Source organism: Trichechus manatus, unplaced genomic scaffold (genome assembly GCF_000243295.1).
Source record: "Trichechus manatus latirostris isolate Lorelei unplaced genomic scaffold, TriManLat1.0 scaffold00003, whole genome shotgun sequence".
NCBI classification, from domain to species: domain Eukaryota; kingdom Metazoa; phylum Chordata; class Mammalia; order Sirenia; family Trichechidae; genus Trichechus; species Trichechus manatus.
Genome location: NW_004443939.1, coordinates 26,772,383 through 26,796,585, shown reverse-complemented (window position 1 = coordinate 26,796,585; position 24,203 = coordinate 26,772,383). Strand labels below are relative to the sequence as shown.

General features: G+C 36.0%; 1 protein-coding gene across 8 annotated transcripts in view; it reads left to right on the top strand.

Annotated features, from left to right (window-relative positions):
• The window catches only part of USP33 (ubiquitin specific peptidase 33), a 78,671-nt gene that overhangs the window by 32,743 nt on the left and 21,725 nt on the right, over positions 1-24,203 (top strand). For 4 of the 8 annotated variants that reach the window (XM_023731216.1, XM_023731219.1, XM_023731210.1 and 1 more), the window contains exons 5-12: positions 405-557; positions 5,241-5,315; positions 6,270-6,372; positions 9,020-9,089; positions 11,639-11,752; positions 14,110-14,188; positions 17,805-18,216; positions 19,075-19,215. In XM_023731216.1, coding sequence (XP_023586984.1) covers positions 405-557; positions 5,241-5,315; positions 6,270-6,372; positions 9,020-9,089; positions 11,639-11,752; positions 14,110-14,188; positions 17,805-18,216; positions 19,075-19,215 — 1,147 coding nt within the window. The remainder of the gene's footprint in view (positions 1-404; positions 558-5,240; positions 5,316-6,269; positions 6,373-9,019; positions 9,090-11,638; positions 11,753-14,109; positions 14,189-17,804; positions 18,217-19,074; positions 19,216-24,203) is intronic. The other 4 variants (XM_004369077.2, XM_023731245.1, XM_023731239.1 and 1 more) reach the window with 1 other exon arrangement.

Sequence of the window (24,203 nt, the reverse complement as noted above, 5' to 3'; positions counted from 1 at the left end):
TTCACTGTTGATTGAGTGGTTTTTTGCTTTGACTCATGTCATTTGAATCCTTTTGCCTTTCTGATTTCCTGGAATAGTTACCTGTTTTTATCAGTTATTGTCTTGATTGTACTTACTCAGTAACAGCAAAGCAGAGACTCTCATGCTTTTATGTTTATGTTCGTATAATGTATAGTGGAAAAAAATGATAATAAAATAACTTCTAGAGTAGGGTTACATATTGTTATTATTCACTGTACTCTAGCAGTTTATCTAAAGAATTTTTCTTGCACTATAGTTTAGCTCTTCTCTTTGGAGCATATTACTTATCAAAGGCCAGCGGTTTATCTTCTATGATCTTTTGAAGTGTTCTTCATTTATGTCTAATTTTGTTCCCCCTCCCTCCTCACCCTGAAATTATACAGGAGACAAAGCATTATCTAACTGTGAACCTTACCACTCTTCGAGTATGGTGTTATGCTTGCAGCAAAGAAGTGTTTTTGGATAGGAAATTAGGAGCTCAGCCTTCATTGCCTCATGTAAGACAACTTCACCCAACACAAGAAAACAGTGTCCAGGTAATCGAAATCCATTTAGTTACAAATATCAAATAATTAATTTCAGATATGATCATATAGCTGAAATTTAAAAGAATTTTCCCAACCTGTACTTTAAAAGATTTCAGTAATATGGCTCTTTTTCTCTTCAAATAAATCACTCACACTGACCTTTGTTCTTTCATAGAGTGAAAGATTAGGGTGAGATTGAAGCCTTCCTATCCAAAGATAGAAAAACAACTAAGGAATTTTAAGAGCATTTAAAAAAAACGGGTTTAAATAGTGTTCATCTTTTTCTAGCAAATCTGATTCTAGGAAGATGTAGTAGGCCTTCTTTGATAGAGAAAGGCAGGCACAAATTAATATAGCTCCCTTTCCCCATTCACTTAATTTCCCTCTTTCTGGACCCCAATTATATTACTGCGAACATTTTACTAATTTTTTGAGAACCAGATAGAATATAATAATGCTTAGCATTAGTCTTTGGTTAATGATTTTTCTCTGGTTGGATCAAGAGACTCTCACAAAACATGTGTAGGCTTACAAAAATTGATCACTTAATTTTCAAAATGTCTTAGTCATATAAAAATGTGGTTGTTGTCGTTAAGTTCCATTGAGTCGGTTCCAACTCATAGTGACGCTGTGTACAACAGAACAAAACACTGCCTGGTCTTGTGCCATCCTCAGAATTGTTGCTATGTTTGAACGCATTGTTGCAGACACTGTGTCAGTCCATCTCATCAAGGGTCTTCCTCTTTTTTGCTAACCCTCTACTTTACCAAGCATGATGTCCTTCTCCAGGAACTAGTCCCTCCTGATAACATGTCCAAACTACGTGAGATAAAGTCTCACCATCCGCACTTCCAAGGAGCACTCTGGCTGTACTTCTTCCAAGACAGACTTGTTTGTTTTTCTGGCAATACGTGATATATTCAGTATTCTTGCCAACACCAAAAATGCAAAGGCATCAGTTCTTCTTCGGTCTTCCTCATTCGTTTTCCAGCCTTCACATGTGTATAAGGTGATTGAAAATGCCATGGCTTGAGTCAGACGCACCTTGGTCCTCAAGGTAATATCTTTGGTTTTTAACACTTTAAAGAGATCTTTTGCAGCAGATTTGCCCAATACGATACGTTGTTTGATTTCTTGACTGCTGCTTCCTTGGGTGTTGATTGTGGATCCAAGTTAAATGAAATCCTTGACAACTTCAGTCTTTTCTCCATTTATCGTGATGTTGCTTATTGGTCCAGTTGTGAGGATTTTTGTTTTCTTTATGTTAAGGTATAATCCATACTGAAGGCTATAGCCTTTGACCTTCATCAGTAAGTGCTTCAAGTCCTCTTTGCTTTCAGCAAGCAAGGTTGGGTCATCTGCATAATGCAGGTTGTTAATGAGCCTTCCTCCAATTCTAATGCCATGTTCTTCTTCATATAATCCAGCTTCTCGGATTGTTTGCTCATTTTACAGGTTGAATAAGTATGGTGAAAGCTATAACCCTGACACACACCTTTTCTGATTTTAAATCATGCAGTATCCCCTTGTTTTGTTAGAATGACTGCCTCTGGGTCTCTGTATAGGTTCCTCATGAGCACAATTAAGGGTTCTGGAATTGCCATTCTTCATAATGATATCCATAATTTGTTATGATCCACACAGTCGAATGCCTTTGCATAGTCAGTAAAACACAGATTAAACATCTTTTTGGTATTCTCTGCTTTCAGTCAGTGTGACATCAGCAGTGATATCCCTCATTCCATGTTCTTCTGAAATCCAGCTTGAATTTCTAGCCGTTTTCTGTCGATGTACTGCTACAACCATTTTTGAATGATCTTCAGCCAAATTTTACTTGTTTATGATATTAATGATACTGTTCGATAATTTCCACATTCTGTTCAATCACCTTTCTTTGGAATGGGCACAAGTATGGATCTTTTCCAGATGGTTGGCCAGGTAGCTGTCTTTCACATTTCTTAGCATAGATGAGTGAGCACTTCCAGCATTGCATCTGTTTGTTGAAACATCTCAAGTGTTATTCCATCAATTCCTGTAGCCTTGTTTTCACCAGTGTCTACAGTGCAGCTTGGAATTCTTCCTTCAAAACCATTGGTTCTTGATCATATACTACATCCTGAAATGTTTGAACATCAACAGTTCTTTTTGGTACAGTGACTATGTATTCCTTCCATCTTCTTTTGATGTTTCCTGTGTCATTCAAAATTTTGCCCATAGACTCCTTCAGTATTGCAACTTGAGGTCTGAATTTTTTCTTCAGTTCTTTCAGCTTGAGAACTGCCAAGCGGGTTCTTTCCTTTTGGTTTTCTAACTCCAGATCTTTGCACGTTTTGTTATAATACTTTGTTTTGTCTTCTCGAGCTGCCCTTTGAAATCTTCTGTTCAGCTCTATTCCTTCATCATTCCTTCCATTTGCTTTAGCTACTCTACATTCAGTAACAAATTTCAGAGTATCTTCTGACATCGAGCTTGGTCTTTTCTTTCTTTCCTGTCTTTTTAATGATCTTTTGCTTTCACCATGTATGATGTCCTTGATACCATCCTACAACTCATCTGGTCTTTGGTCATTAGTGTTCAGTGCATCAGATCTGTTCTTGAGATGGTCCCCAAATTCAGGTAGAATATACTGAAGGCTGTACGTTGGGTCTTGTGGACTTGTTTTAATTTTCTTCAGTTTCAACTTGAACTTGCATATGAGCAATTGATGATCTGTTCTGCAGTTGGCCCCTGGCCTTGTTCTGACTGTTGATATTGAGCTTCTCCATTGGCTCTTTCCATAGATGTAGTAGATTTGATTCCTGTGTATTCCATCTGGCCAGGTCCATGTGTATTGTCACCATTTATGTTGTTGAGAAAAGGTATTTGCAATGCATAGGTTGTTGATCTTACAAAATTCTATCATGCAATCTCCGGCATCATTTCTATCACCAAGGCCATATTTTCCAACTACTGGTCCTTTTTCTTTGTTTCCACCTTTCGCATTTCAATCACCTGTAATTATCAATGTATCTTGATTACATGTTCTGTCAATTTCAGACTACAGTAGTTGGTAAAAAATTTCAAATTCTTCATCTTTGGCATTATTAGTTGATGCGTAGATTTGCATAATAGTTGTATTAACTGATCTTCCTTATAGGCGTGGGGATATTATCCGATCACCGACAGCATTGTGCCTCAGGATAGATCTTGAAAATGTTCTTTTTGATGATGAATGCGACGCCATTCCTCTTCAGTTTGTCATTCCCTGCATAGTAGACCATGATTGTCTGATTCACAATGGCCAATACCAGTCCATTTCAGCTCACTAATGCCTAGGACATTCATCTTCATGTGTTCCATTTCATTTTTGATGACTTCCTGTTTTCCTAGATTCATACTTCGTATCCACATTCCGATTATTAATGGATGTTTGCAGCTGTTTCTTCTCATTTTGAGTCATGCCACATCAGCAAATGAAGGTCCTGAAAGCTTGACTCCATCCATGTCATTAAGGTCAACTCTACGTTGAGGAGGCAGCTCTTCTCCAGTCTTGTTTGACTGGCTTCCAGTCTGAGGGGCTCATCTAGCACGGTGTCAGACAGTGTTCTGCTGCTGTTCGTAAGGTTTTCACTGGTCAGGTTTTTTTTTTTCCAGAAGTAAATGACCAAGTCGTTCTTCCTAGTTTGTCTTAGTCTGGAAGCTCTGCTGAAGCTTGTCCAGCATAGGTAACCCTGCTGGTATTTGAAATGCTGGTGGCAAAGCTTGCAGCATCACAGCAACATGCAAGCCACCATAATACAACAAACTGACAGATGAGTGGTGGCATATAAAAATAGGAGAAGGGAAGTGAAGAAATTAGAATTGTTTTTTCCTAACTTATTCTGATCATCGTTTGTTCTGTATAGTTAGATTAACAAATTAGCAAGTGTTCTTTCCCAAGTGTATTATGGAAATCACATATTGTATTTCTGTACTTGTGTTCTCTCATACCAACTCTGTTAGAGTTTTCTGTTTTATCTCTGTGCACATTCTAGGTGGACGTTCGTGATAATAAATTTGCGTGCTTCACACATGGTATAATTTAAGTTGATTATGCTTCAGATGGAATATTTGTTGCATTTCCAGTTTCACAATTGAATGGCTGGTTAATAAATCACCACCATTATCTTTCTCACTGACACTGATTTGGCATTCAGAAATGTGCTTAGCCTCTTTTGAAACTCCTGATAATGTGAAAATAGCAGTTTTTTTGAACTCATCTTACATTATTAATAATATGATGGGATGACTAAAAGTTTAGATCACATAAACAACAGATAACAATCTGTAAAGGCAATACTTAGTGTTCATCTGGAAAGCTGGTTGAAAGAATAAGTATAGAAAGGTCACAAAAGAAATACAAACGAAAGTAATCACAGAATACTTCTCCACAAAGTAAGGTAAAACAGCTGTCTGTTCCCATTCCTGCCATAATAGCTTGTAAACTCTAATGAATGTTGAATCTGGTAGAATAAGTGTACTGATACTTTTTAGATGCCTTGTAAATATGTTAATACATAAAAGGCCTGAACTTAATCTCGTGTAACTTTGTGGTGATTACATTGTTGAATAAATTACCCAGAAGAAAAAACTTGTTTGTACAAATTTCTTTAGATGTGCAAAATTTCTAGGTTGTTTTTAACCCAGTTAATAACAGCTTTGTTTATAAAATAGGAGAATATTGGAAACCATGCAAATGTCATCAATAAGATTTTTCCTTTAAAAAAAACCAGAAGTTTGTTTTTGGTGGTAAGGTTTTGGATTTTTTTAAACCTTTGTACTTCTCTGTATTTAAATACTTTGTAAGGGGCATGTAACATCTTTATAAAAATTTATCAATTATTTAAAAAAAAAAAAGTGGTAATATGAGACCTACTGAAATGTCTGGTAACAGATGCCAGAAAGGTACAGTAGATGTTTAAAATGGGTGGGTATAATTACATGTGCATGCATTATAGAGGAGGAATAGGGCAATAATAAATTGTAGAACCAAAGGGTACAAGCGAAATGCATGTTGCTATTAGATCTTCTGATATTACAAGAGGACTTGGAAATTCTGATTTTTATTGATCATTCTTCAAATATTAGTTCAAAGTTGCTTTGTTTGTTTGTTTCTTTTTTTTTAGCAGTATGGGCTAGCATTTGGCCAACACGCCATCAGTTGTAACCCCTTGAGTTTAAGCTAGTTCTGGGGAATTAATATTGGAATATTATATTACCTTTTAAAATAAGTGTTTGTGCTATCTAATATGCATAAAAGGATACAAAATAAGTGTTACAAGTATTAGATTGTAGAAGTGTACAGATAAATTGGTGTTTTCTGGTGAAAAAAACCTGCATTTTTTTTCCTGTAAAAATTTAGTAAAAGTTTGAAAAGACAATATAGGATATGTGCACTAAGGTCTTTAGAGCTGCATTGAGATCTCATTGAATTAGAGCTAGTTGAGTTTAAATTCTGAAAAGTCAGTTATAAAATGTGGTTTTATTACTCAAGTACATATGTTAAGAAAACTAGAATGACATGGTTTTACCTGGTGTAGATCCTTATTTCTTTCAGAATCTAATGGTAAATTTTATTCTAATTACTAAAATCACAAATTTGTATGTAGGTTTCTATTAATAAAATAACATCTCATTAATTTTTTAGAGTATAGATATTAGTTTCTTTTCATCTTATGGTTTGTTATCTTTTTTGTAATGAAGGATTTTAAAATACCCAGTAACACAACGTTAAAAACTCCTCTGGTTGCTGTATTTGATGATCTGGATATAGAAGTGGAAGAAGAAGATGAACTTAAAGCAAGAGGTAAAATAATTCTGCCGTGTAACACTCCTCCTTTATATGACACTGCTCTTTTCTTCAGGAAGCTGCATAATGCAGAAATTTCAAACTCTAGCTGATAGGGACTCCAGAAACAATAACTTAAAAATAAAACCTAAATTTGATCTAGTAAAATGGTGTTTGTAAAAAAAAAAAAGCAAACTGATGATTTCGTGAGTGGTATTTGGTTTATCTGGCATTACTTTTCCAAACCTGGGATCCCAATCTCTCTTTTGCAATTATTACGACCTTTTTTACTTAACTTATCTTTTTAGATCTGTTCTCAACCTGTTTTTATATTCTTACCTGTCAGCAATAGGGGATTGTGGGGAAGTATTAAGGTATCCTTTTAGCAGAATTTCCATGGCAACATTGATTTGGAAAAAGAGTGAGGTGATTCTGATACACCTCTGCCTTGTTCCCCACCCCTTTTGCATTGAGAACCACTGCTTTGGAATTTTTCAAATTTTTTTATGCCCGCAGTTCTTAGTATAAAGTTAAATTTTCTCTTTTATAGTTGACATTAGGGAATTTTAATTTTTTAAAATTTTATAATAATTTCAATTATGATATAATAATATGATAAAATAGCAGTGGTTAAGAGCTTGGCTGCTAACCAAAAGGTCAGCAGTTCAAATCTACCAGCTGCTCCTTGCAATCCCTACGGGGCAGTTTTACTGTGTCCTTTATGGTTGCTATGAGTCAAATTCAACTCGATGGCAAGTTTTTTTTTTTTTAATCACTACAAAGTATTACTTAAATATTTCAGATTAGACAATTTGGAATATGGTTATGTGTATTTTTAAGTAATTATCTGACAATAAATGAACACTTTAATATAAAGTCTCACAGTAGTAGAGATAATATATAAATACTTTTACTTTATATATTAGGCTATTTTAGCCAATACCATGAAACAGCTAGGAGTGAAAAGGGCATTGAACTTGAGTAGGAAGATCCATTTTGATAGGAAGTCCCATATTTACTAATCAGCTGAGGCTTAGCTGCTACCTTGTTTATAAAATGAAGAAACCTGTTCCAGTCCCACCCAACACTGTTGTGAGAAGTATTTGAGAGATTAACTGTGGAAGACCTATGTTAATATAAGGTATAGAATTTGCAGATACAGTAATGAATTTATCCTTTATCCATTTCTGTTAACTTTATCAAGTACTTATCAACCAATGTTAATTTGGCCATGTTTTAGTGATTCTTAGAAGTTTAAATTTTCTTTGTGTTTTTGCTCTAAATCCAAGTAGCATTTTTAATTTTACTTTTGAATGATCTGATGTTACTTCATTTTTTAATTTAATAATGATGTGAGTTGACACAGGTGGATTTGAATGTATACGGAAGAGATAAAATCATTCAGTATTAGATTAAACTTGTATTAGGTTAAACCATATGAAATTGCCACATTTACAAGTTGAAAATAGGCAGTTTCATATAGTTCAGCCTAATAAATAAATTGCTTTCAGTGCAATAAATTGAAATGAGGAGGAACAGGATGTTTATCATTTATCATGACATGGCTTTTTTGCATTGTCATTAAACAACTTCCTCACAATAATTAAATTTGGTTGTACTGAAAAGTGTAAGTTCCAGAACTAGTGCTCTTTTAAAATGTATATTCTTAGTTAAGTGACAATAGCAAAGGCTGTTCTGCCTCTGTAAATTTCAGGGATTAAACTAACATAACTGGAGTTCTGTCACTAAAACCAAACCACTTGATGTCAAGTTGAGTCCGATTCATGGGGTCCCCGTGGGTTGTAGAGTATAACTGTGCTCCACAGGATTTTTAAGGCTGTGACCTTTCTTCCGAGGCACCTCTGGGTGGGTTTGAACTGCCAGCCTTTCAGTTAGTTGTCAAGTGCTTAACCGCTTACACCACCCAAGGAACTCCTGAAGTTTTCTTACAGCTCAATAAGTTGGTGACTCTGACGTTTCCAAAAGTCTGACTTCTCTATGAGTTGACTGTTGCTATACTGTATTTCTGTAGTGCTTAACATAGTTTGAGAACCATGCTGCATACTCAGTAATTCCTACAAAATTGAGTTATTTTTGCATTATTGAATGATGGCATATGTTACTATCTAGTGCCTCTATAAAGAAATGCCATAAGTGGATGGCTTTAACAAAGAGGAAGTTATTCTTTCACAGTTCAGGAGGCTAGAAGTCCAAATTCAGGGTGCCAACTCCAGGGGAAGGCTTTCTGTCTCTGTTGGCTCTAGGGGAAGGTCCTTGTCATCAATCTCCCCCTGGGTCTCGGAGCTTCTCAGTGCAGGCACCCCAAGCCCAAAAGACATGCTTCACTCCTTTTTCTTCTCGCTTGGTAGTAATGAGGTCCCTATCCTTTCTGCTCGCTTCGGTCTTTCATATCTCAAAAGAGATTGACTCAGTATACAACCTAATCTTGTAGATTGAGTCCTGTATCATTAATATAACTGCCTTTAATCCTGCCTCATTAACAGCATAAAGGTTAGGATTTACAACACATAGGAAAAGTACATCAGATCACAAAATAGAGGACAACCACACAATACTGGGAATCATGGCGTAACCAAGTTGACACATATTTTGGGGGGTACAATTCTGTCCATAACAGCATAATTTTGACTTTTTTTCTTAATAGGACTTACAGGTTTGAAAAATATTGGAAATACTTGTTATATGAATGCAGCTTTGCAGGCCCTTTCCAATTGGTAAGTAGAGAAACTAATTTTATTGTTGTTGGGTTGTTTGTATAGTTTTATGAGATCACTTTGAGCATAAAACTATGCTTTTGTAGTATACTAAGGAAAAAAATAGAGAAAGGAGGGGAAGAAAGAAATACACATTAGCAGCAGTATGGGAAAGGATTAACAATTTTATTCAATTACCCTAGTCAACAAAACCCAAAATCAAATCTGTTGCCGTCAAGTCTGTTTCAACTCATCGTGACCCCATACGTTACAGGGTAGAATTGCTCCGTAGGATCTTCTTGGCTATAATCTTTATAGAAGAAATTGCCAGACCTTTCTTCTACAGGGCTGTTGGGTGGGTTCGAACCACTAACCTTTAGGTCAGTAGCCACGAGTAAACTTTGTGCCACCCAGGGACCTTCCCTTGCCAACAGGATTCCATAAATTGCTAGCTATACTTCCCTCACCTTCCTGAGCGTATATATTTTTTCACTTTCTGAAATGCTCCCATTTAGAAATTTGTGTGGATTAACTAAAAGTTTAAAATGAAAATATCTTCATGTTGGTTAATTACCAAGGTAGCGTAGACTAGAATCTGGGTTGGGACATAAGCCAGTGTTGTTTCAGAAGGGTTGCTCTGTGCGTGCCTGCAGTTTCTTAGGACTGCTGTTCTGGCTTAGTCCCTAGGTAGTTGTATGCCTTTGAACAGATCATTTGTCTTTTTACAAATAGAAAATGAGCTTAAAGCAATTAATTCCTCGAATCCCTTTTAGTTCAGCGAGTCTAATGAAAATATTTTTCTCCAGGTAGAAAGCCTCATAAAGAATCCTGATTTTTGTTTTTGAAATCATAGTGCTACAAGGTAGATAGGAGCAAGTAGGGAGGGGAGAACATTCCAGATAGAAGGATCAACACTGTGAAAACCTTGAGCTGGGAAAGAGCTTTACGTTTTTGAGGAACCAGAAGAAAACCTGTATGACAAGAGTATAGTGGGTATGGGAGTTAATGACATGACATAGGTTCCAGGTCATGTAGGACACGTTAAGCATGTATGTCTTTATTTTCAGGGTAGTAAGAAGCCATTAAGGAGCCCTGGTGGCACAGTGATTAAGCACTCAGCTGCTAATTGAAAGGTCAGCTGTTCACACCCACCAGCTGCTCTGCAGGAGAAAGGTGTGGCAGTCTTCTGTAAAGATTACAGCCTTGGAAACCCTATGGGGCAGTTCTACTCTGTCCTGTAGGGTTGCTATGAGTTGAAATCGATTTGTTGGTAACGGCTTTGGTTTGGTTAAGAAGCCATTGAAGTGTTTTTACGACAGTGGAGTTAAATAATCGAATCTAAATTTTAAATGTGGACAGTGAATTAGAGAGGGAAGAAAATGGAATTAGGAAGATCAGTTAGGAGGCTATTGTAATTCGGGCAAGAAATGGTGATAGCTTGCACCAGCGAGGGTGGTAGGAAAGGAGTGGATGAAGGGGAGATAAACATTTTTTAAGAGAATAATTGGTTGATAGCATATGGATGGGGTAGACAGAGAAAGGAGGTATAAAGTTTAATAATAGTAATGTAATCATACTATGAAAGAACCCTGTAGGTCAGAGCTGTTGTTTTCTTTTTTATACAAATGAGAAAACAGAGGTTTAAATACCTTTGCCAGGGTTACTAGCTACTAAGTACTGGAGCAGACTTTTGAATCTGAGATTTGTGTGTTGCTCCAGATTGACTCCTACACAGTACTGCTTCCGTGAATTTACTGTGCAACGCCTTTCATTTCACTGGAAAAGATGTGAATGATAAGGTTACAGTGTTCCTAAGAAATGGCTTAGTGGGTATCTTTCAAATGCCTGGGTGAATTTATTACAGGCCAGGGTTTGGTTCTTTGCCCAGTTAATTTCCTGTAAATAGATTCAAGGGGGTTTCCTCAAGCTAGTCAAACTCATGAAAGACTGTACAGCCTGATAAATTTCTAGCTTGACCCACTGGGTGGATAGCTGTAGCATTTTCTAGGATATAGAAGCCTAGAGGAAGAGAAGATCCACTTGAAAGTTAGCTTTGGGCGTGTTAAATTTGAGATGCCCATGACAGCCATCATTTTGGGCATTTGATATAAGTCTGGAGTGTAGATGAGCTATTTGCCTTTATGTTAATTTGACCATCATTGGCATGCATGTGAAATTTAAGATCACCCAGGGAAAAGAGTAAATAGTAAAGAAAGGGAAAGTCATAAGACCAAGTCCTGAGGAACCCTCATATTTAGATGTCTATTAAGAACAGAAAGAACAAAAAAAAAAAAAAGAGTTGTGAAAGAGGAAAGTAAAAAAGTTCATTACAGTGGTCAAGAGAAGGGTTGTTCAGGAATGAGGGGGTAATCACCTGTGACAGACTCTATTGAGAGGGAATGAAAGGTGTTAATTGGATCTGGCAACATGGAGGACTTTGGTAATATGGTAGGGAAAAATCCTAGCTATAAAAGGGAGATTAGGGCTGTCAGTTCTTTTGAATGACTAGAAGTTGATCAGTGTTAAGCTATGATTCTATGCTGACGTTTTTCTTGTTTGTTTTTAATTAGCCCACCTTTGACACAGTTTTTTCTTGATTGTGGAGGACTAGCTCGAACAGATAAGAAACCAGCCATTTGTAAAAGTTATCTCAAACTAATGACAGAACTGTGGCATAAAAGCAGGTATGTACTTAATATTTTTGTCTTCTTTATTATATTTTTAAGTGAATATTATAAACATTAAAAAGATGGAGGTACATTTATAGAGCTGAAAAAAAAGTAGAAGAGAAACAGATTTGAGGACAAGTCTTGAGTTCCATTTTGGGCATGTTACGTTGAAACTGAACATCTAAATGAAAATGTTACATAAAACAAACAGTTGTCATTGAGTTGACTCTGACTAATGGTGACCCCATATGTGTCAGAGTACAACCGCGCTGCATAGGGTTTTCAGTGGCTGGTATTTTGGAAGTAGCCCACCAGGCGTTTCTTCTAAATCACCTCAGGTGGACTTGAACCTCCAACCTTTCAGTTAGCAGTTGAGCTTGTTAACCATTTGCACCACCCAGGGATTCCAAAGGTGTTGTATAGAAGTTTAGAAGTATCTGGACTGGAAATATAATGTTGAACTGCTGAAGCAAGTTCAGGCTGCTGTGACTGAAACTTTGAATTTTAATGCAGAAGTAGATAGTCTCACAATGCTAAAATCAAACCATAGCTACTTCTACCATTTTTCAGTTTTTTCTTTGTTTGTTTGTTCTAAAGTGTAGTATTAGGAGAATAACTGTGTGCTGTAATATTTTATTTATTTTGTTTTAGAGCTATTGAGGAAATTGATTTTTAACATTAGTCCTTTTCAATTATTCCTAAGAAAATTACCCCATTACACCCCTTAGAAAACAATCACCAAAGCTAACCATCTTGGTTTTTTTTTTCCAGCTTTAGCATTGACTACTTTTAAGTAAGACTCTTGGAATTTTAATGATTTCTAATGTGAAAATTTCTGAAGTTATTCAAGTTTAAACCTTCTTTCCTCATAAGTATTTTACCTCAGAGTTTTCTTTGAGATATTTGACTTTCTCGTAAGGTGTCTTAGTCATCTAGTGCTGCTATAATAGAAATACCACAAGTGGATGGCTTTAACAAAGAGAAATTTATTTCCTTACAGTAAAGTAGGCTTAAAGTCCAAATTCAGGGCGTCAGCTCCAGAGGAAGGCTTTTTCTCTCTATTGGCCTTCTTCTCTTCAGTGTTCCCCCGGACTAGGAGCTTCTGGGTGCAGGGACCCCAGTCCAAAGGACACGCTCTGCTCCCAGCACTGCTTTCTTGATGGTAGGAGGTCCCCCTGTCTCACTGCTCACTTCTGTCTTTTATATCTCAAGAGACTGCCTCAGGACACAGTCCAGTCTTATAGATCAGGTCCTGCCTTACTAACACAACTGCCACCTATCCTCCCTCATTAACATCATAGAGGCAGGTTTACAACATACAGGAAAATCACTCAGTACCAGGAATCATGGCCTAGCCAAATTGATACACAAACTTTTTGGGGGACATAATTCAAACCATGACATAAGGGTAAAAGTATTTCTGAGTTACAAAGAAAAAAATCTCATTTCAGTGTGCTGGGAAAAGAGGATGGTTTTAAGGAGCTGTTCTTTAGGGGTTGTGAAGGTAGATATCATTCTAATCTCTAACATTAAATACGAGATCTCCTATAATCCTATCGGGAATAATCCAGTGCTGCCACAGGATCTAAAGTTTCTAACTTCCTTTCTACATAGGTAGCACTAGCTCTTAGCTGTTGTGTTTAAGCTTCTTTGTCTTGTAACTGCATTTTAAACTTAGTATTTTTGGAAGTTTACCAAACTTCAAAACCATCATAGAACAGAATTCTTAGTTGGTTAAGTCTCTTGTAAGTGCCTGACCTTTTTATACATTTGGTTTACTTTTTGTTCGTTTTTGGTTTTGTGAGTATTTGATGGATGGTTTTAAGTTTTTATTAGTATACTGTACTAAGGTATTTCTTAATTATCCCAGCACAGGAATTTTATTTTAAGTAATAATAGGGGTCTTTTTGAAAAGTTATACAGTGGAGCAACATGGAGGAGGAGAGCAATAAAATAGCTGCTTATATATTTACCAGAGGTCCCAGGGTGCTGCAAATGGTTTGCAGATTGGCTGTTAACCTAAAGGTTGGTGGTTTCAGTCTACCCAGGGGCTTCACAGAAGAAACACCTAATTATCTGCATCCGTAAATATTATAGCCAAGAAAACCCTATGGAGCAGTTCTACTCTGTAACACATGGGGTTGCCATGAGTTGGAATTGACAGCAAGAGTTTTTTTTTTTTAAGTATATTTATCAGTGATGAAATGTTCTGATGAGCCTATGAAAAATAATACTGGACATTTCCGAATGATTTTTTTTGAAACATAATCACTTTTCAATTTACTTAATACTTTGAATTCTTGGTTATTAATTTCTAAAATAAAAATTTAAAGTAACAGAATTTATCTCTTTGAATATATTTTCTTACTCAGGCCAGGATTTGTGGTGCCTACTAATTTGTTTCAAGGAATTAAAACTGTAAATCCAACATTTCGGGGTTATTCCCAGCAGGTAAGTCTTTATATTGCTTTTCAATCCTAGTATAAATAATCTGTTACAAATTTGGTGAAAAATGCTATTATGGTTTAGTGTAGTCATTTGCATTTCTTCTTCTGTAATTACTTTATTTCACTTGCCCACTTAACTTTTGGAGTCATCATTCTTTGTGTCTTTTTTTACCAAGATTAGTTATCTTTTATCATAATTGTTGCTTATAATTTTCCTACTTTCTCTTAATATTATTATAATCTTTGAAATTTTTAAATTTTGTCATGGGTAGATATGTTAATATATTTCTTTTTGTGCTTTTAGCTTAGAAAAATTTCACATCCAAAGATCAGATAAATTTTCATTTATACTTTCTATATTTTGTTTTCATAATTTATATTTAATTCTTCAACATACCTGGCATTTATTTTATTATTACATTATAATAATTCAAATTATTTCACAAATAGCTAAGAAATTGTCCCAGTTATTTACAAGTTCTTCCTATCTTATTTTTAAAATTTCTTCTTTATTAAGCTTTATTTATGCTTCTACTAATATATGATAGGGTCTATTTCTGGGCTTTAAAAAAATTTTTTTTATTGTGCTTTAGGAGAAGGTTTACAGTGCAAATTAGTTTCCCATTCAATAGCTTATACACAAATCATTCCGTGACATTGGTTGCAATCCCCACAATGTGTCTGTGTTCTCCCCATTACCACCTTAAGTTCCCCATTTCCATTTATCTGATTTTCCTGCCTCTTCCTGCCTTTTCATCTTTGCTTTTGGGCAGATGTTGCCCTTTTGGTCTCATAGATGATTGTTCTAAGGAACAGTTTTCTCACAGCTATTATTATTTATTTTAGAGGTCTATCTATTATTTGGCTGAAAGGTGATCTCTGGGAATGGCTTCATTTCCAAGTTAGAAGAGTGTCTAAAGGCCATAGTCTCAGGTGTTCCTCCATCCTTTCTCGGACCAGTAAATCTGTATTGTTTTTTTTTTTTATGAATTTGAATTTTGTTCTACAGTTTTTTCCCTCTCTAACTGGAACCTTCTATCGTGATCCTGGTCAGAGCGGTCGGTAGGAGTAGCCAGGCACCATCTTGTTCTCCTGGTCTCAGGCTAGTGGAGGCTGTGGTTCCTGTGGTCCATTAGTCCTTTGGACTAATTGTTCCTTGAGTCTTTGGTTTTCTTCACTCTCCTTTGCTCCAAGAGACCAATAGTTATATCTTAGATGGCTGCTTGCAAGCTTTTAAGACCCCAGACGCTACTCACCAAAGTAGGATGTAGAATTTTGTCTTTAAGAACTGTGTTATTCCAATTGACCTGGATGGTCCCCGAGACTATGGTCCTTAGCCTTCAAGTCCAGGAACTCAGTCCTGCAAGGTATTTTGTTGTATCTAGGATGTTTCCATGACTGTGCTCTATTATGTGTATGAATATACATGCAGCATATATGAATATGCGTGTAGAAATATCCATAGCCAAACCTATATATGCACATGGATATACTCCCATACGCACTCCCGCACCTATCCAGCATACATATCTACTTAAGTATCCACTCATAAATTATTGTTTGCTGTTACTGTTGTTGCGAGATTGTGTATGTTATAGTATTTACTGTCGTTGCCTTTTATTCTTGCTTACCTCTCAGTGTCTTCCCTTGCTTTGATCATGTTGTATTGACTTCCCCCATGTTGTATACTGCCTTTCTCTTCACCGGAGTTAACATGTATCTACCCTCTAGTTAGTGATTTTTCCTCCTTCCTCCTCCCATCCCTGGTAACTATCAAAAAATATTTCTTTCTCTATGTAAACCTTTTCTTGTCTATTTATAATAGTGGTCTCATAAATAATATTTGTCTGTTTGTGATTGGCTTATTTAACTCAGCATTATGTCCTTCACATTCATCCATGTTGTGAGATGTCTCGTGGATTCATCATCATTCTTTATCATTGTGTAGTATTCCACTGTGTGTATGTATCACAGTTTGTTTATCCATTCATCTGTTGATGGGCACTTAGGTTGCTTCCATCTTTTTTCTGTTGTGAATAACGCTTCAGTGAACATGGGTATGCATATGTCCATTCTTGTTACAGCTCTTACTTCTCTAGGATATATACCTAGGAATGGAATTGCTGGATCATATGGTATTTCTATTTGTAGCTTTTTAAAGAAGTGCCATACCATCTTTCCATAGTGGTTGTACCATTTTATAGTCCCACCAGCAGTGTATAAGAAGTTCCAGTCTCCTCACAACCTCTCCAACATTTGTTGTTTTCTGGGTTTTTTTTTTTGATCAATGCCATTATTGCCGTGGTGAGGTGGTATCCCATTATCTCGTTGTAGTTCTATTTTACATCTCTCTAATGGCTAATAGGAAACCCTGGTGGTGTAGTGGTTAAGTGTTACAGCTGCTAACCAAAAGGTCAGCAGTTCAAATCCACCATCCACTCCTTGGAAACTCTATGGGGCAGTTCTGCTGTGTCCTATAGGGTTGCTATGAGTTGGCACTGACTCAGTGCTAACAGGTTTGGGTTTTGGTTTTAATGGCTAATGATCATGAGCATCTCTTAATGTGTTTGTTAGCCACCTGAATGTCTTCTTTGGTGAAGTGTGTTTCTAGGCTTTCTAATCAATTTCGTGGACCTGTCTGTTTTTGAGGAGCCCTGCTGGTGCAGTTGTTAAGAGATTGGCTGCTAGCCAAAAGGTCGACAATTCGAATCCACCAGCTGCTCCTTGGGAACCCTATGGGGCGCTTCTAATCTGTCCTGTAGGGTCACTATGAGTTGGAATTGATTCAACAGCAGTCAGTTTGGTCTTGGTTTGAGTTAGTACCACATGGCAGTCTCAATTATAAAATAACCAAACCCATTGCCGTCGAGTCGATTCCAACTCATAGCGACCCTACAGGACAGTGTAGAACCTCCCCGTAGGGTTTCCAAGGAGTGCCTGGTGGATTTGAACTGCCGACCTTTTGGTTAGCAGCTATAGCTCTTAACCACTATGCCACCAGGGTTTCCTTCAATTATCATAGCTTTATATAATATCTTTCAATAGTAATCACTGGTCCTCACGCATTTTTCTTCTATTTTAAACCATTACCTCTCTGCTTTTCATTTTTTCAGATGCAAATTCCTGGATTTCATCTCTAGAGATTTGAGTTGGTAGATGTGAGTTTGGGACCCAGGAATTTTTATTTTCAATAAGCACTCCAGGTTGATCAAGGATTTTTCTTTGAAATACAGTGCAAGATTTGATAGAACTCTAAATTTAAGCTAAACTTGTAAAATATTTGAATTTAGGACACCTGTCTGAATTCTAATTGTCATATGAAGCAAATTTTTATTTTCTACATGCCTTATTCTTCTATTTTTTTGTGGTTAATAGCACTTCTCATAGCTGACGTCCAGATCACCTTCAGTCTATTAATCTTCTGTTTTATTTGCTTAACTTTCTAGAATTTAGTTCTTCCCATCCCTCCAGTGCCTTATGTTTTACAAACCTGTATTTTTTCAGTATAACGCTATGCATTTATAAATCAATTGATAACCACATTTTGTATATTATCCTTTTAGTTTCTGCACATACATATTTTTAATGAAGTGGTAATGTCTATGTTGCTGATATATTAGGATGCTCAAGAATTCCTTCGATGTTTAATGGATCTTCTTCATGAAGAATTGAAAGAGCAGGTCATGGAAATAGAGGAAGACACTCATGCTGTAACGACTGAGGAGAGTATGGAAGAAGACCAGAGCCAGTCAGATATAGATTTTCAGTCCTGTGAATCTTGTGGCAGTAGTGATAAAGCAGAAAATGAAAACGGCTCTAGGGGTTTTTCTGAAGATAATAATGAAACAACAATGTTAATTCAAGAAAATGAGAACAATTCAGAAATGTCAAAAGATTGGCAAAAAGAGAAGATGTGCAATAAGATTAATAAAATAAATTCTGAAGGTGAATTAGATAGAGACTCTGTGTCTGAAACAGTCAACCTGAACAACCAGGAAACTGTCAAAGTGCAAATACACAGCAGAGCTTCAGGTGACAATTTAATAATTTGATCATGAAAGTGATAGCATTATTTATAGACACTCTCTGGTCCTTTACAGAAAAAGAATTTTGCCAGTTTCTGACCTAGATTGCATTAACTTTATTTGTTTCAGAAAGGCCTGGAGTGAGTTTCTTCCCCTAACACCAAATACTCAGTTTGCTTTTAGTCATGGTTGAGATAAGAAATGCCTATGTGAAAAATATTTGTACATTGTCTGGAAAAATCCCTGAAGATACTTTGTTTCAGGGTCTTTTATGAAAATATTTATTAAGTCCTTAAAAGTCCCTTACATTGATAGGGCTATGTGTAGTATACTAGGAATCCAACAATAAACTGTCAAGATAGTTCTCAGGGAGCTTATGTTTTCTCAACTCATAATTTAATTCTGAAAAAGATCCTTTTTGACAAAGGGGTGTATTTCCTTTTTTAGGGTAAGAATAATTTATGATTATGCCTAAATTTCTTGTTTGAGTTTGATTGCTAACATACCATGTTAGTGATTACTATGTTAGTGTGGGAAGATAATCTCTTCTCCCACATGGTTTTAAAACTTTCAAAACTGTTTCCTGAATATCTTTTTTTATATCTTCACATTACATTTGGACAAATACGACAGCTTGTCTCACTTCCTGAATTGCCTACAACAGTAGTGCGTTATAAACATTATATGGGTTCCTAGTTGGATATCATTTATTTTGCTTAGAAATACTTTGCCCATCAATTATTTTACATGACATTTGTAATGTGAATTATGTTCAGAATCTCAAATCTTTAAATTAATTAGCATTATTTGGCATGTAGAAAAATTTTAACATTTAAGGTAATAATACAAAGTTTAAATATTACAGAATATATCACCGACGTCCATTTGAATGACCTGTCTACATCACAGATCCTTCCATCAAATGAAGGTGTTAATCCACGTTTATCAGCAAGCCCTCCAAAATCAGGCAATTTGTGGCCAGGACTGGCATCCACACACAAGAAAGGTAAAGGTCTCCATTACTCAAGTGTTAATCATGAACTACTAGTCTGTCCTCTAAAATTGACTTGATAATATTTTTTCACAACCATGATTTAAACATTTTTGTGTGTGTGGAACTATTTAATTTACATAGAGTGTAATTAACTTTTTTTGTGTAGAGTACTATGAGTTTTAATACATATATAGATTCTTGTTACCACCACCACAAACAGGATATAGAAAATTCCAACACCCCAAAGAATTCCCTCATGCTGTGCCTAAGCCCTGGCAATGTTGATCTCTTCTCTTTTCCTATTGTTTGCTTTTTTCAGAATGTCATATAAATGAAATTATACAGTATGTAGTCTTTTGAAGCTCACTTTGATTTAGCATAATGCATTTGAGATTTAGTCACATTGTTGATTGTCTAAATAGTTCATTCCTTTTTATTGCTGAGCAGTATAGCTGTACCAGTTTATCCCATTCATTCATTAAAGGACGTTTGGATAGATTATGATTCGATTATGAATTAGATTGACATTTGATTATGAATACTGTTATAACATTCCTGTACAGGTTTTTGTGTGAACATAAGTTTTCACTTCTCTAGTGTAAATACCTAGAAGTAGAGTTACTGGGTTATATGTTAGTTTTTTTAAATAATAATATTTTATTGTGTTTTTGGTGAAGGTTTACACGGCAGTTTAGGTTCCGATTAAACAATTTTTACACAAGTTGTTCAGGGACATTGTTTACATTCTTCACAATGCGTGAACACTCGCATTATTTCCATTCTTGTTCCATTTTCATTAATCCAGTTTCCTGCTCCCCTTACATTCTCATCTCTGTTTTAAAGTAATTGTTGCCCATTTGGTCTCATATGGGAGATTTTTTAGAGGAGCACAGATAATATTTTTTGAGCCAATTTGTTGTTATATGTTAGCTTTACATTTAACATTTTACAAAATTGCCAAACTTTTCCAGAGTGGCTGTGCCGTTTTCCATTCACTAGCTATGTATGGGAGTTCCAGTATTATAAAATATAAACTATAAACAGCAAAAGACAAATAAATGGACCTCAACAGTCTTTACCACAAAAGTGAAAAGATGAGCTACAAACTAGGAGAACTAGGAGGAATCCTTTGGAAATCATATATCTGATAAGAATCTAATAACCAAAATATATATAAAACTTTGACAACAGCAAAAAGACAACTTAATCATAAAATGGGCAAAGGACTTGAATAGCTATTTCACTAAAGAGGACATTCAGATGGTCACCAAACATGCTTAATGAAAAGATGCTCAATGTCATTACCCATCAAAGAGATGCAAATCAAAACCACAATGAGATACTATTTCACTCCCACTAGGATGGCTAAAAGAAACCCTGGTGGGGTAGTGGTTAAGAGCTACATCTGCTAACCAAAAGGTCGGCAGTTCGAATCCATGAGGCGCTCCTTCAAAACTCTGTGGGCAGTTCTGCTCTGTTCTGTAGGGTCACTATGAGTCAGAACGGACTTGACGGCAACTGGGTACAGGTAGGATGGCTCAGATTAAAAAAAAAAAAAAAAACAGAAAAGAACAAATGTTGGATGTGGGGAAGTTAGAACCCTTACCCGTTATTGGTGGGAATGCAAAATGGTACTGCTGTTGTGGAAAACAGTGTGGCGGTTCCTCAAAAAACTAAAAATAGAACTACCATATGACCTAGCAGTTCCACTCCTATGTGGTGCATATGTACAATGGAATACTACTCAGCCAGTAGGAGAAATGAAGTCTTGATACATGCTACAGTATGGATACAGCTTGAAGATATTTTGCTGAGTGAAATGAGTCAGTTACAAAAGGACAAATATTACATGACCTCACTTATATAAAAAGACAAGAAAAGGCAAATGTATAGAGACCAGCGTTTATTAGTGGCTACCAGTGGTGGCAGGGATGGCGGATGGAGAGGTTATTGCTTATGGAGTACTGAATTTGGGTTTACCGTGATGGAAACATAGCATTTATTAAGGGTAGGGTTACACAGCCGATTATTGTAAGTGCTGTCAGTAAATTGTACACTTGTAAAAAGTTGAATTGGCAAAAGTAGTGTGATAGACATTTATAACTATGATAAAAAAAAAAAAAGCTGGTGAGGCTGTTTATGTACAGCTAAACACCTCATGGGATTTGGTTCCTTGGTTTGGAGGTTTCTGGTTATAGTTTCATGGGACATCCCAGTTAATTGGCCTAATAAAGTATTCAGTGCTTCTGTTCTGCCTTGTAGTTCGTTGTGTAGTGCCCGGGGTGTTAAAAGCTTGCAAATGGCCATCCAAGGGACAACAATTTGTTTCTATTCACCTGGAGCAACAGAGGAAGGAGAGTCAGGAATAGGAGGAGGATATGGAATGTGTGCTGACTGCCTCCATGAACAACTGTCTTCTTTGCCGTGAGACCAGAAGAACTGGATGGTGCCCGGCTACCATTACTGAACATTTTGATCAAAGATTCTATAGAAGAATCTTGATCAAAAGGGGGAAAATGCAGAACAGAATTTCAGCTTAGCGTGGAATCCAGACTTTCTGGAGCCATGGAGGCCGGATGAACCCCTGAAATAGCTGCCCTGAGATAATCTTTAAACCTTAAACCAAAAATGTCTCCTGAAGTCTTCCTAAAACCAAACAATAGTTTACCTTAACCAGTTTAAAAAAAAAAAAAAAAAAAGTCTGCCTTGAGCGTTATGCTGTTTTAAGAACTATCTATATGGGATCCAGTTGACAACAGGAACCTTAGGGGGCAGTGAGTTTATGTTAATGGGGGAAAAACAACTCAGAAAAGGAGGGTGCGAATGGTTGTACAACTTGAAGAATGTAATTGGTGTCACTGAATTGTACATGTAGAAACTGTTAAATTGGTGTAGTTTAAATAAATAAAAAAAATGTAAACTATAAAAACTCTTAGAACAAAACATAGGCGGAAGTCTTCTTGACCTTGGTTTGGGCAAAGAGTTCTTATATATGATGTAAAAAGCACAATTTAGAAAAAAATGATAAATTGGACCTAAAAATTAACTTTTTCTTGGTAAAGACATTGTTAAGAGAATGAAAAGATAAGATTGGGAGAACATATTTGTAAATCACATACCTGACAAAGACTTATAGCTAAAATATATAAAAAGCTCTTAAAACTTTATAGAATAAAAAAAATTTTCTTTTAAATGGGCAAAAATTTAAACACAGCCATTTAATTTAAAATCTGCAAATGAGCTCTGAAATCTCCCAGTGCAGTGGTTTTCAAACACTGTAAAACCTCAGAATACTTTCTTCAAATAAAACCTTACTTGGAAGCAAAAGTAAATAAACAAGTAAAAGCAGAACTGCTCTGATTGGTCAAGATAGTGAGACTGAACCTCTCCTGTTTTATCATTACCTAACCCCTTTCCCACTTCCTTTCCTTGACTTGCTGAACATAAGTGAACAGTGATGAGGCTAAACCTTTCATTTAGCGTATTAACAAAACTCCACTGAACATTGTGCTAATTCAGAATTCTTTTCACTTTCCCGTATGTACATACACGTGCACTCATACATATATACAGCATTAATAGTGGCCAAAGATCATACATAATTTCTTTTTTTTTTTTTTTTGACCAGCTTAAGTCTTGTCTGATTGGTTTCACTCTGGGTCTTTCCAAAGTAACACTTTCGAATGATATTTTGAAATTTTCCTGTTAGCACAGTAATTTTTACTGTTAAAAAGTCTGCAGAAAAATACTAAAAGAATTACTTTGATTTAAAAATTGTTTTGTTTTGGTAAAATATATATATATAACATAACATTTGCTGTTTTAACTGTATTTAAGTGTACAATTCAGTGGCATTAATTACATTCGCATTGTTGTGCAACAATTTCTACCATCCATTTCCAAAACTTTTAATCACCCCAAACAGAAAGTCTGTACCATTAAGCAATAACTCCCCTTCTCCCCTCCCTCTAATCCCTGGTAACCTCTGATCTACTTTCTGTCTCTATGAATTGGCCTGTTACAGATATTTCCTGTAAATGGAATCATGCAGTGTTTATCTTTTTTTGAATGGCTTCTTTCACTTCGCATATTGTAGCATATATTAGAATTTCATTCCTTTTTATGGCTGAATAATATTCCATGTGTGTATCTACCACATTTTGTTTATACATTGATCTGTCTTGGACACTTGGGTTGTTGCCACCTTTTGGCTACTGTGAATAATGCTGTGATGAACATCAGTGTACAGGTAGCTGAATGTCTGCTTTGAATTTTGTTGGGTTTATACCTAGGAGTAGAATTCCTGGGTCATATGGTAGTTCCGTGTTTAACTTTTGATGAAACAAACTTTTCTACAGCAGCTGCGCCATCTTACATTCCCACCAGTAGTGCGTGAGAGTTCCGGTTTCTCCAGTCTCACCAGTAGTTGTCATTTTCCAATTTTTTTATGATAGCCATCCTAGTAGGTGTGAAGTGGTATCTCATTGTAATTTTATTTGCATTTCTCTAATAACTAATGACATCAAGTATCTTTCCATGTGCTTATTGGCCATTTGTATATCTTCTTTGGAGAAATGTCTATTCATGTCCTTTGTCCATTTTTTCATTAAGTTGTTTGTCTTTTTTTGTTGAGTTGTAGGCGTTCTTTATCTATTCTGAATATTAAGCCTTCATTCGATATATGATTTCCAAATATTTTCTCCCATTCTGTAGGTTGTCTTCACTTTCTTGATAAAGTCCGTTGATGCACAAAAGTTTTTAATTTTAATGAAGTCCAGTGTATCTGTTTTTTCTTTTGTTCATGGTTTGGTGTCATATCTAGGAATCCCTTGCCAAATACAAGTTCTTGAAGATTTACCCTTATACTTTCCTCTATGAGTTTTATTATTTTTAGCTCTTACATTTAGGTTATTGATACATATTGATTTAAGTTTTATGAAAAGTGAGAGGTAGGGGTTCAACTCAGTCTTTTTCACATGGGGATACAGTTGTCCAGGGAC